This window comes from Natrix helvetica, assembly GCF_964273705.1.
Source record: "Natrix helvetica genome assembly, chromosome: 1".
Classification (NCBI taxonomy): domain Eukaryota; kingdom Metazoa; phylum Chordata; class Lepidosauria; order Squamata; family Natricidae; genus Natrix; species Natrix helvetica.
In genome coordinates, this window is record NC_138548.1 from 10,405,628 (window position 1) to 10,418,703 (window position 13,076).

A 13,076-nucleotide genomic window follows, 5' to 3' on the forward strand; every position below is an offset into this window, starting at 1 on the left:
GGTTGAAAAGCCCCTCCCCGCTCTATTGGGGCTAGATTGGTTCCCCGCCCTTGGTCTCTCCGTGCAGGGGGTGCACTCCATCTCAGACACACCCCCTGACGTAGCTGCTGTCATCTCCGCCTACGCGGACGTCTTTGACGGCCAGCTGGGACTATACAAGGGCACCCCCATCTCTCTTAACTTAGATCCCCAGGTTGCTCCCATTAGGCTGAAGGCCCGCAGGGTGCCTTTTGCCTTAAGGGCCAAAGTTGATGAGGAGATTGACCACTTGTTGGCGCAGGGCGTACTGGAGCCTGTTGACTACTCGCGTTGGGAGACCCCAATAGTGGTCCCTGTGAAGGCCGACGGTTCCATACGCCTCTGCGCCGATTTTAAGTCAACCATCAATTTGGCCCTTCAGGCAAACCCCTATCCAGTCCCTGTCGTACAGCACCTGCTCCACTCCCTGGGGCAGGGCTGTATTTTTGCGAAACTGGATATGGCGCAGGCTTACCAGCAGCTCCCGGTGGATGACGAAGCGGCGGCTGCGCAGACTATCGTCACCCACCGAGGGGCTTTCCGTTGCCGCCGCCTCCAATTTGGCGTTTCCGTGGCCCCGGGGATCTTCCAGAGCCTCATGGAGCGTTTGCTCCATGGGCTCCCTGGCGTTGTACCCTATTTCGACGATGTCCTGATCGCTGCTTCCAGCCGCTCAGGACTCCTCGAAGTACTGGGGAAGGTCCTCGACCGTTTTAGGGGCGCGGGTCTCAAATTAAAGCGCAGCAAATGTTCATTTGCTGTGCCTAAAGTGGATTTCCTCGGCTTCTCCATAGATGCCCACGGAATCCACCCCACCCCTGCAAAAGTCGCAGCCATCAAGAACGCCCCCGCCCCCGCCACTAAGGCGGAGCTGCAGTCGTTCTTGGGGCTTTTAAATTTCTACGCGCCATTTTTGCCACACAAGGCGTCACTAGCCGAGCCGCTGCATCGGTTGCTCGACCGATCGGCAGCCTGGCGCTGGGGCAGCCGCGAAGCGCATGCGTTCGCGGCTGTCAAAGACATGCTGACGTCAGAGGCAGTCCTAGTCCAATATAGTGACAGGATGCCCCTGACTCTAGCGTGTGACGCCTCCCCCGTGGGTTTGGGGGCTGTCCTGAGCCACGTCCTTCCCAACGGCTCAGAAGCCCCCATAGCTTTTTATTCCCGGACACTCTCTCCAGCGGAGAGGAACTACAGCCAGATCGACAAGGAGGCTCTGGCTGCCGTGTCCGGGGTTAAAAAGTTCCACGAATACCTCTACGGACGGCATTTCACGCTCTTCACTGACCACAAGCCGCTCCTTGGGCTTCTGGCCGGTGACCGTCCGACCCCTCCCATTCTGTCACCCCGGATGACACGTTGGGTGGAGTTCCTAGCGGCATACTCGTATGCCCTGGTCTACCGCCCTGGCAAGCAGCTAGGGCATGCTGATGCCCTCAGCCGCTGCCCCTTGCCCGTCTCCAACCCTCAGACAGTGCCTTGCATGTCTGTTTTGGCCATTGCAGACCTCGCCTTGCCGCTCTCTGCGGGCGATGTGGCGGCAGCGTCTCTGGCCGACCCCACCCTCTCCCAGGTGATGACCTGGGTTCTGCGGGGGTGGCCTGAGGGGCCGGTGTCCGACGGCCACCGCCCCTACAAGGCCAGGCAGTTAGAGCTGTCCCTTCACAGTGGGTGCCTCCTGTGGGGAGACAGGGTGATCATTCCACCCACACTGCGTGACCAGGTGCTATCTCGCCTCCATGAGGGCCACCCTGGCATAGCGCGCATGAAGGCATTGGCGCGCAGCTATGTCTGGTGGCCCCGGCTGGACGACGAGATAGCTACCTGGGTTGCCAGGTGCTCGACCTGCCAGGTCTCCCGTCCAGCGCCTCCGGCGGCCCCGCCGCGGGAGTGGGAGATTCCCCGCGGCCCGTGGTCACGCCTCCACCTGGACTTCGCCGGGCCTTTCCGAGGTCAGGTTTTCCTGGTTGTGGTGGACGCTTACTCGCGCTGGGTGGAGCTCATCATCATGACCTCCACCACAGCCGAGGCCACTGTCCGAGCACTGACGCGCCTGTTTGCCACCCACGGCTTGCCAGACGTCGTTGTGTCGGACAATGGTCCTCAGTTTGCGTCCACCGTGTTCCAGGGTTTCCTGGCCACCCAAGGCATCAGGCATGCCCTCGTCGCTCCCTATCATCCGGCCAGCAATGGCCGGGCGGAACGCGCTGTCCGCTCGGCCAAAGACGCCCTTGGCCGAATGGACAAGGGCGACTGGCCCACGAGGGTGGCTGCTTACCTCCTGGTTCAGCATTCCACCCCGTGTCCCTTGTCCGGCAAAACCCCAGCTGAGCTGCTGATGGGCCGGCGCCTGCGGACCACCTTAGATAGGTTGCACCCAACCTATTCTGAGGCACAGCCGAGCAACCTGGGGCCCCCTCCCCGTTCCTTCCGTGAGGGCGATCCAGTATGGGCTAGGGCTTTCTCCGGGGATATTAAGTGGGTGCCTGCCACCGTCACTTTTGTAACCGGCCCCTGCTCTTACAGGGTCCGGACCGCCGACGGTGCAGACTGGCGCCGCCACGTGGATCAATTAAGGCGCCGCGAACCTTTGGATCCACACAACAACCCCGCAGAGTCGGCCTCGCCAATTCCACCCGAGGCCCTGGGGTTGGCGCCGCAACCGTTTCCCCAGCCGTGGCAGTTGCCCAGGCCGCAAGATGTTTCGCCAGAGACTGTTCCAGGCGCCTTCCGCCTTCCACAGCCCTCCATCGTTTCAGCCCCCGTTGGGCTACCAGCTCCGCCATTGCAACCGACTTTGGCCTTCCCTCAATCAGGCCAGCCTGTCCCTCGCAACAATTCAAAGTTCCCTGACTCAAGCCCGCCAACGGCCGCGCCACCCCGGCCCTGCCTACCTGTTCCTGAGTCTCCGCCTCCTCCTCCGGCTGGGGTAGGCCTTCAAGATGGCGCCCGGAGCTCCACTCCCTTCAGGGAGGAGCTCCCACGGACACCACCTCCTCCTCCGACGGTCTGCCCAGTTCTGCGGCGTTCTGGGCGTGTCCGTCGCCGCCCAGCCTATCTTAGCGACTACGCATGCTCTACTGCTACGCATGCGTACTCGCTGGGGGGGAAGGAGTATTGTATTCTTTCCTCCCCGACTTACGACCGGGGAATTCCCCCTGTTGTCAGCCAGCAACAGCCATGCTGCGCCTTAGCCAATCAGGCGCGGCATGGCTGAAGGCGGGCTGACTTGCGCTCCTGATTGGTTCCTTGGCCTGACAGCTCTCGTATAAATAGCTGTCAGGCTAAGGAAAGGGGCTTCTCTCCTGTATTGCTTGCCGTTGTTTAAATCGCAATAAAATAGTGTTGGACGTTCCACAGTTGTCAAGTCTCATCTTTCCCCACACTTCTTCAGTTCTATCATTCTATTGTTCTATCATTCTATTGTTCTATCGTTCTATCCTATCTATCTACCTACCTATCTATCTATCGTATCTATTGTTCTATCTATCCTATCTGTCTATCTACTCTATCTATCGTTCTATCGTTTTATCTATCTCGTTCTATCTATCTATCTATCTATCTATCTATCTATCTATCTATCTATCTATCTATCTACTCTATCGTTCTATCGGTTTATGGTTCTATTGTTCTATCGTTCTATCTACACTATATTGCCAAAAGTATTCGCTCACCCATCCACATAATCAGACTCAGTTGTGAGCGAATACATTTGGCAAGTCTGTCTATCTATCTATCTATCTATCTATCTATCTATCTATCTATCTATCATCTATCTATCTATCTATCATTCTATCTATCGTTCTATCATTCTATCATTCTGTCTATTGTTCTATCTATTGTTCTTTCTATCTATTTATCTATCATTCTATCCCTATCTATCTATCTATCTATCTATCTATCAATCTATCGTTCTATCGTTCTATCATTCTATCTATTGTTCTATCTATCTATCTATCTATCTATCTATCATTCTATCTATCTATCTATCTATCTATCTATCTATATCTATCTATCTATCGTTATATCTATTGTTCTATCTATCTACCTATCTATTTATCTATCTATCTATCTATCTATCTATCTATCTATCTATCTTTCTATCTATCATTCTATCGTTCTATCGTTCTATCTATCTATTGTTCTATCTATATTTATCTATCTGTTCTATCTCTATCTATCTATCTCTCTATCTATCGTTCTATCGTTCTATCATTCTATTTATCTATGTATCGTTCTGTCTATCTATCGTTCTATCTCTATCTATCTATTGCTCTATCGTTCTATCGTTCTATTGTTCTATTGTTCTATTGTTCTATCGTTCTATCGTTCTATCTTTCATTCTATCTATTGTTCTATCTATCTATCTATTTATCTATCTATCATTCTATCTCTATCTATCTATCTATCTATCATTCTATCGTTCTATCGTTCTATCGTTCTATCTATGGGATTTCTATGGTGCCCATCTCACTAATACAGGTAGTCCTCAATTTACAACAGTTTGTTTAGTGACCATTTGAATTTACAACAATGCTGAAAAAGGTGACTTATGAACATTTTTCGCACTTACAATCGTTGTGGCATCCCATCATGGTGACATGATCAAAATACAGACGCTTGGCAACGGATTCATATTTGTGACGGTTGCAGTGTCCTGAGGTCACGTGATCTCTTTTTGCGACCTTCTCATAAGCAAAGCCAATGGGGAAGCCAGATTCCCTTAACAATCCTGTTGCTAACTCAAAAACTTCAGCGATTCACTTAAGAACTGTGGCAAGAAAGGTCATACAACGGAGCAACATTCACTTAATAACGGTCTCACTTAGCAACAGAAATGTTGGGCTCAATTATGGTCATAAGTCAAGGATTATCTATACAGCAGGGGTGTCCAAACTTGGGGACATGCTGGCTGGGGAATTCTGGGAGTTGAAGTCCACAAGTCTTAAAGTTCCCAGGTTTGGACACCCCTGCTATACAGAGACTCTGGGCAGCTTACAATATAATGAAAGTTTAAAAGTGCAAAAAAAAAACCATTAAAATAGAATAAAAACTTAAAAATCAAAATTAAAAACCAAAATGACGGGCAGCTTGGAGGTGAGACTCTTCTCCCATCAGTCACCCTTCAAATAGCAATTTATTTCTCTCTTTCAAAAGGTACATTAACAGTGTGCTCTTAGGTTTTTATTTACCACATTTCTGAATCTCCCGGACAGAGACAGTCTTTTTATATTTCATGTTATTTAAAACAAATTGTATTTTCAAAAACGTGACTGTCCATAAACGAACAGATAAGTACTGCGGTTGTGCCATTATTCCTCCATAGGACATTAATAAAGGATGCCATTTAGGTAGAGCATTTTAAGTTATTCTTGTGTTATTTTTTAAAAAGAAGTATATATTTCTGAGTGCAATGCGGATGTTTTCACTATGTTATTGTTTGCAAATGTTTAAGACAAAGCAGTTTGATTTGTAATATATATTTTTGCAGTCAAACTGTCTATCAGCACTGATCTGCAGTTCACAGGCAAGTAAATTTACAAGCAAGGGACTCATCTAAATCTCTCTGTCTGTACTTTTTTCTGGAAGAAGACTGAAGAACATCTTCTCCAGAGCCTTACACTAAATTAAACTTAAATATTTACTTTGTTGGGATTAAAGCAATTTAGAACTGAGAAGAAACTTCCTGACAGTTAGAACAATTAATCCGTGGAACAGAAGTTGCCTCCAGAAGTTGTGAATGCCCCAACACTGGAAGTCTTTAAGAAGATGTTGGATAGCCTTTTGTCTGAAACGGTATAGGGTTTCCTGCCTAGGCAGGGGGTTGGACTAGAAGACCTCCAAGGTCCCTTCCAACTCTGCTATTGTATTGTATTGTATTGTATTGTATTGTATTGTATTGTATTGTATTGTATTGTACTGTAAACCTGTAGGAAGTTAGCACTCACCCCTCTCCTAGGAAAATGAGATATTTATGGAAATATTAAAAGGGTAGAATATTTCCCCCTAAAAGGGAGGCAAAAACTCAACCCCACCTTTGTCAATGGGACTAAGGCCTGAGCCAGTCTATTCTACATGACAAAGATCTACCTCCTTCAGGCAGAGCCATAATAGGAATCCCAAAGCCCTTTCATTACATCATCACCCGGCAAGGCTCAACCAAGCCTGGGACTTAAAAGACAACCTAGCGTTGCCCCTGCATGGCCCCATCGAAGTCTGACAACCAATTAAAATATTCAAAAGCCCAGAGTGGGCATAAAACTCAGGCTCTCTCAGGATCTCTTCCCTTTTTCTTCAAGATCTTCAAGGTATGCGATCCCCCTTTTCCCCAGGACCTCAAACCATGTGGTCCTGTCCACCATTAAAACCATCTTCCCAAACAGCCTCCATGTTTCCAGTGTCTTTCTCCCCCACTTGGAACTGAATCCAGAAGGACATTTCTTCCAACAGACCCATGTAAATAAAAGGGAGAAGTGAACACTTATTGGATGACCCATTCGACTGCCAACACATGACCCTTAGATCAGGGATGGGTTCCTGCCAGTTCTAACCTCTTCTATAGAAGAGGTTCCACAAATCTACAGTGCCATTTAGAACCGGTTCCAGTTCCCTCCCTCCCCCCGCCCCTCTGCACATCATCAAGATGAAGAGCGAGAGGAGGAATTCTGGGAGTTGAAGTCCACAAGTCTTAAAGCTGTCAAGTTTGAACACCTCTGGGGGTTTTTTTCTAAAGGATTGGGGGTGCAAAGGTCTTGTAACTTGACAGCTTTAAGACTTGCGTGCTTCAATGCCAGAGTTCCTGAGCCAACATGACTGGTGGAGGAATTCTGGGAGCTGAAGTCCACAAGTCTTAAAGCTGTCAAGTTTGAACACCCCTGGGGTTTTTGTTTCTAAAGGATTAGGGGTGCAATGGTCTTGTAACTTGACAGCTTTAAGACTTGCGTGCTTCAAATGCCAGAGTTTCTGAGCCAACATTTTGGTTGCTAAGCAAAAGCGCTGTTAAGTGAGTTTCACCACATTTTACAAGTTGGCCATGCCCACCCGGTCACATGGCCGGCAAGTCACCCCCACAAAGCAGGCCACACCTACAGAAGAGGTTCTAAAAAATTTTGAAACCCACCACTGCCTTAGATCCCAAGCTAGCCCGGGACTAACTCTGACCACAAATTGTTTTGTTTCGCTGTTGTGACGTCAACACAGGTTGTTGTGAAGGAACCAGGAACACTTTATGTGCTTTATTTCTTGAAATCTCATTGAACAAGGAATGATGGATAATCTCTTCCTGAGCTAGGCCAGATGAAGAAGTGAAGAGAACTCTGAGGGTTTAACTAGCCCAATTTAACTGTCAGCGTAAATTACCCTTAAATTAATTAAGAACAAGGGGTTAGCTGTGCAATTCCATCTGCTAATTGATTTAAAGATGTCCTTTCCAAGCGAGGCATGAGGAGGTTGTGTTATTCAAAGACACGATTCTCTTTTATTCGGATTTTAGCCCTGTTTTCTGACCTTGCCTTTATGATTAATCAGCATACAGCTGGAAGGGACATTGGAGGTCTTCTAGTCCAACCGCTTACTCAAGCAGGAGATCCTATACCAGTAATGGCGAACCTTTTTTTCCTTGGGTGCCAAAAGTGCACATGTGCGTGCGACAGTGTGCATGTGTGTGTGTGCCCACACCAGGGGTGGGTTCCTGCCAGTTCTAACCTCTTCTATAGAAGAAGGTTCCACAAATCTACTGTGCCGTTTAGAACCAGTTCCAGCTCCCTCCCCCAGCCCCTCCGCACTTCATCAAGATGGAGAGCGAGAGGAGGAATTCTGGGAGTTGAAGTCCACAAGTCTTAAAGCTGTCAGGTTTGAACACCCCTGGGGTTTTTCCCTAAAGGGTTAGGGGTGCAAGGGTCTTGTAACTTGACAGCTTTAAGGTTTGCACACTTCAATGCCAGAGTTCCTGAGCCAACATGACTGGAGGAGGAATTCTGGGAGTTGAAGTCCACAAGTCTTAAAGCTGTCAAGTTTGAACACCCCTGGGGTTTTTTTTCTAAAGGGTTAGGGGTGCAAGGGTCTTGTAACTTGACAAATGCCAGAGTTTCTGAGTCAACATTTTGGTTGCTAAGCTAGAGCATTGTCAAGTGAGTTTCACCACATTTTACAAGTTGGCCCACCCAGTCACGTGCCTGGCAAGCCGCTCCCAGCCGCACACATGGCTGGAAAGCCACTCCCACACTGTCACATGGCTGGCAAGCCACTCCCACAAAGCAGGCCACACCTACAGAAGAGGTTCTAAAAAAAATTGAAACCCACCATTGGCCCACACCCATAATGCAATGGCCCCTGTGCGCCCAGCCCCCTGCACATGTGCGTGTGATGCCCCTGTGCTCCCCCACGCATGTGTGCAGCTCCCTGCCCTCCCCCTATCCTCCCATGCATGTGTGCGCAACTCCCCGTGACCCATTTTGGGCCTAGTCGTGGGGGGCGGTTTCCAGGAGGCCTCCTAGCCTCAAAACGGGCCGCATGGAGGCGCACTTCCCCCATGTTCCCACCACCACCTGCGCATGCCCATGCAGCACGTCCCCCCACGCATGCACACACGACCCCCTGCCCCCTTGCACATGTGTGCGTGCCTCCCGCATGCACAGCAGATACCCCAAAATCAGCTGGCTGGTGAGAGGCATCAGCACATGCTCAGTGGAACTGAGCTGGGTTGAGGGCTTGTGTGCTCTCAGAGAGGAATATTCTGAATTGGCATATGCTCAGAGTATTCATTCTGTAACCTGCCTATTACCCCTGAGAACATATTGTCCCATTTCAGGGGCACAACAGCGGAGGAGAAACTATATCCCCCCCCCAAGATTGCCTCTGAGCATGTGCAAAGAGCAGTCCACAAAGATCTCTCAGAGAGATGGAGAGGGAATCGCATCAGCAAAAGCCCACCTGAACGGTTAACGAGAAATGTAGAAAGCTGTAAAATGATGGTGCTAAATCAAAGTCCAAACACTTCCTGTTTGGGGATTGGTGGGCAGGGCTAAATTTTGGGGCCATCTACTTGGTAGACCCAAAGGTGGCAAACACACCCCCAAAATCAGCAGAACCCCCCAAACAAACATGGGATAGACCCCATCCAACATCCCCTCTCCAAGCCAAAGAATAGCTCAGTTGCATCGTTGGATAACGGAAAAGACAAAAGGCTACTCACTCTGACGATGTAGGAGACCCCGGGGCCTAAAACCCGGTCGTCGGGATGCAGCCAACCTTGGACCGGTTTGCTGATGAAACTCCCTTTCCGGCTCCACTCCTCCCCAGGGGCTCGAGGGCCCGGAGCCCGAGGTGTCTTCCTGCTCCCGGCCGTCCCTCCTTTCAGCCTGCTGCAGGGTGTGGCACAGACCGGTTCGCAAGCACTAAGGACGGCGGCCAGGCCTGACCCTGAGGCCGATGAAGGCACCGTGACACCTTCGGCCTCTGCCAGGCTGCCGGTTTTGACCGATGAGGAGAGATCTTTGCTGGCACTGGATGGGCTGCGGCTGAGGAAGCCGGACGGGCTGGAGAATTTCCACTGGGGCATCTTTGGGAGGAGGGTGCAAAAAGTGGTGACCACCTCCTGTTCCTCCCCCAGGGGAGCTGGGGGGTTCACGGGGGCAGCAGGGGGGGCTGGGGAAGAGAGCGGGGTGGCCGCGGTGACTTTGCTGCTCATGGCTGGCTTCTCGGAGGGCATCAGCGAGTCCTTCCGAAAAGGATCATACTTGGATTCTGTCCGCTTGCCCTGCTGTGGATGGTCTGGCTAAGTGGTTTTAGAGTGCTTAGATGACTCTTCTCCTCCGGCTCGCCTATCATCCCTGCCACAGCACATCAGTCGTCCCCCCCTCCCCTCCTAGGAACAACCTCCCACCCCCCACCCCCTTGGGAAGATCAGTTCACACCATGATGTCATGGCACTGTGGTTTCTACATTCCCCCCCCTCCCTGACCAACTGCTGCACACTCCGAGGGACGGACGGATGCCGAGATTTTTTTCTCCCCTGGGAAGGCTCTGCCCATCTCCTTTGCAGAGAGGGTGTAGAGAGTGGAGGGCGGGGAGGGGGGGATGTGAGAATATGTAACAGGCAAGAAGGAGAGGGGGGAAACGCTGTTTTGGTTTTGAGGAAACATTACGAGGGAGGGAGGGGAAGAAAGAAAATATAGATGGATGGATGAATAGATGGAAGCAGTGAACAAAGGAAAGAAGGAAAGGAGAGAGGAAGGGAGGGAGGCGGAAGTAGGGAGGGAAGTAGAGAGGGAGGGAAGTAGGGAGGGAGGAAAGTAGGGAGGGAGGGAAGTAGGGAGGGCGGGAGGGAGGAAAGTAGGGAGAGCGGAAAGGAAGGAGGGAGGAAGGGAGGAGGGAGGGAAGTATGGAGGAAGGGAGGGAGGAAAGAGGGAGGGAAGGAGGGAGGAAGGGGGGAGGGCGGGAAGTAGGAAGGGAGGGAAGGAGGGAGGAAGGAAGGAAGGAGGGAGGGAGGAAGGAAGGAAGGAAGGAAGGGAAGGAGGGAGGCAGGGAGGGAAGTGGGGAGGAAGGAAGGGAAGGAGGGAGGAAGGAAGGGAGGAAAGTAGGGAGGCAGGGAGGGAAGTGGGGAGGAAGGAAGGGAAGGATGGAGGAAGGAAGGGAAGGAGGGTGGGGAGGAAGGGACAGTGGTGGGTTCCTACTGGTTCGGACAGGTTCGGCTGAACCAGTAGTAGCTTGGCGGCCTGAATCGCTGGAACCGGCAGCAACCAAGGCCTGCCACGACCCCGAACCGGTTCTCTTAGCGGCCTTTTTTGCTTCTGCGCATGCGCAGAACAATTTTAGTTGCACTGTGCATGCACGCGTAGGGCACATCTAGCGCACGGACGCAGTATGATCCTGAGCAGTACTCCCAGTTCGGCAGTAGCCTCTGCCAGAACCCACCCCTGGGAAGGGAGGGAGGGAGGGAATTCAAATTGATTGAGTGTTAGGCTTTAATTCATTTTTCTTCCCTTTACGCCCTCTTTAACCCAGGTGGCTTCCCAGGAGCTTTACGAGTGGCATTTACAAAACCCCTCTCAGAGAAGGAAACCTAATAAGAAATAAAAGGCTAAAGCCAAATTTAGATGAGAACCAAATTAGCCCACGTTCATCCTAACGATTTCAGGTGTCAAAGCCAGTCGCACACCTGGCAAAATCATTCAGAAAGCAACAAAGCCGGCAGCCTTTGCATCCCCCTGGAGAGCCTCCACTTAGGAAATGCCACAAGCAATCTTTGCAATCTCAGCAGGCCGGCTCTCCATGCCCCCCCCCCCCCATTTCCTTCCCCACGGACCTTTTAAGACATGTGGACTTCAACTCCCAGAATTCCTCAGCCAGCCATGTCCTTCCTTCCTCCCTCCCTCCCTGCCATCTTTTCTCCCTCCCTCCCTCTTAAAGTTTCCTCAAAACCAAAATAAGGGAAATCTAGGAGTTGAATTTCACGTGTCTTGCAGTTGCCAAGTTACATAGAATATAGAATAACAGAGTTGGAAGGGACCTTGGAGGCCTTCTAGTCCAACTCCCTACTTAGGCAGGAAACCCTACACCACTTCAGACAAATGGCTATCCAACATCTTCCTAAAGACTTCCAGTGTTGGGGTATTCACAACTTCTGGAGGCAACTTCTGTTCCACTGATTAATTGTTCTGTCAGGAAGTTTCTCCTCAGTTCTAAGCTGCTTCTCTCCTTGATTAGTTTCCACCCATTGCTTCTTGTTCTACCCTCAGGTGCCTTGGAGAATAGTTTGACTCCCTCTTCTTTGTGGAAACCCCTGAGATATTGGAGCAATGCTATCATGTCTCCCCTAGTCCTTCTTTCTCTTAAGCTAGACATACCCAGTTCCTGCAACCGTTCTTCCTATGTTTTAGTCTCCAGTCCCCTAATCATCTTTGTTGCTCTTCTCTGCACTCTTTCTAGAGTCTCCACATCTTTTCTACATCGTGGCGACCAAAACTGAATGCGGTATTCCAAGTGTGGCCTTACCAAGGCATTATAAAGTGGTATTCACACTTCACGTGATCTTGATTCTCTCCCTCTGTTGATGCAGCCTAGAACTGTGTTGGCTTTTTTGGCAGCTGCTGCACACTGCTGGCTCCTATTTAAATGGTTGTCCACTAGGACTCCAAGATCCCTCTCACAGTTACTACTATTGAGTAAGATACCACATATACTGTACTTGTCAGTGGTGAAATTCAATTTTTTTTTACTACCAGTTATGTGGGCGTGGCCGGGGAAGGATACTGCAAAATCCCCATTCCCACCCTACTCTGGGGCCACGCAGAGGTGGGATTTGCCAGTTCTCCGAACTACTCAAAATTTCCGCTACCGGTTCTTCTGAACCTATCAGAACCTGCTGAATTTCACCCCGGTACCTGTGCATTTTGTTTCTCTTCACTAAATGTAGAACCTTAACTTTTTCACCATTGAATTTCATTTTGTTAGATGAGCCCAGGGGTGGGTTCCTGCCACTTCTAATCTCTTCTATAGAAGATGTTCCACAAATCTACTGTGCCGTTTAGAACCGGTTCCAGTTCCCTCCCCCCGCCCGTCCGAACATCATCAAGATGAAGAGCGAGAGGAGGAATTCTGGGAGTTGAAGTCCACAAGTCTTAAAGCTGTCAAGTTTGAACACCCCTGGGTTTTTTTTTTTCCTAAAGGGTTAGGGGTGTGAGGGTCTTGTAACTTGACAGCTTTAAGACTTGCACGCTTCAATGCCAGAGTTCCTGAGCCAACATGACTGGAGGAGGATTTCTGGGAGTTGAAGTCCACAAGTCTTAAGGCTGTCAAGTTTGAACACCCCGGGGTTTTTTTCCCCTAAATAATCCCTGACCTCCCGTCCTTCCGACGCACCCTAAAAAGATGGCTTTTCCAGCAAGCCGGCCTGGCCTGTTAATTTTATTTAATTTTTAAAATGTGAGTGTTATATAAATTGGGTTTGTTTTTTGGACTGTTTCTAATTTCCTTTTAACTTTTGTACTATGTGTTTTTTAATGCTGTACGCCGCCCTGAGTCCTTGGGAGAAGGGCGGCATATAAATCTAATAAATC

General features: G+C 50.1%; 1 protein-coding gene across 1 annotated transcript in view; it reads right to left on the minus strand.

Annotated features, from left to right (window-relative positions):
• Positions 1-9,827, minus strand: part of SHC2 (SHC adaptor protein 2) — a gene marked incomplete at its 3' end in the record, with an annotated part of 65,034 nt that extends 55,207 nt beyond the window's left edge. The window contains exon 1 of the mRNA XM_081938134.1: positions 9,212-9,827. Within this exon, the coding sequence (XP_081794260.1) occupies positions 9,212-9,727 (516 nt within the window). The 5' untranslated portion in view covers positions 9,728-9,827. The remainder of the gene's footprint in view (positions 1-9,211) is intronic.
• Between the last annotated feature and the right edge of the window lie 3,249 nt (positions 9,828-13,076).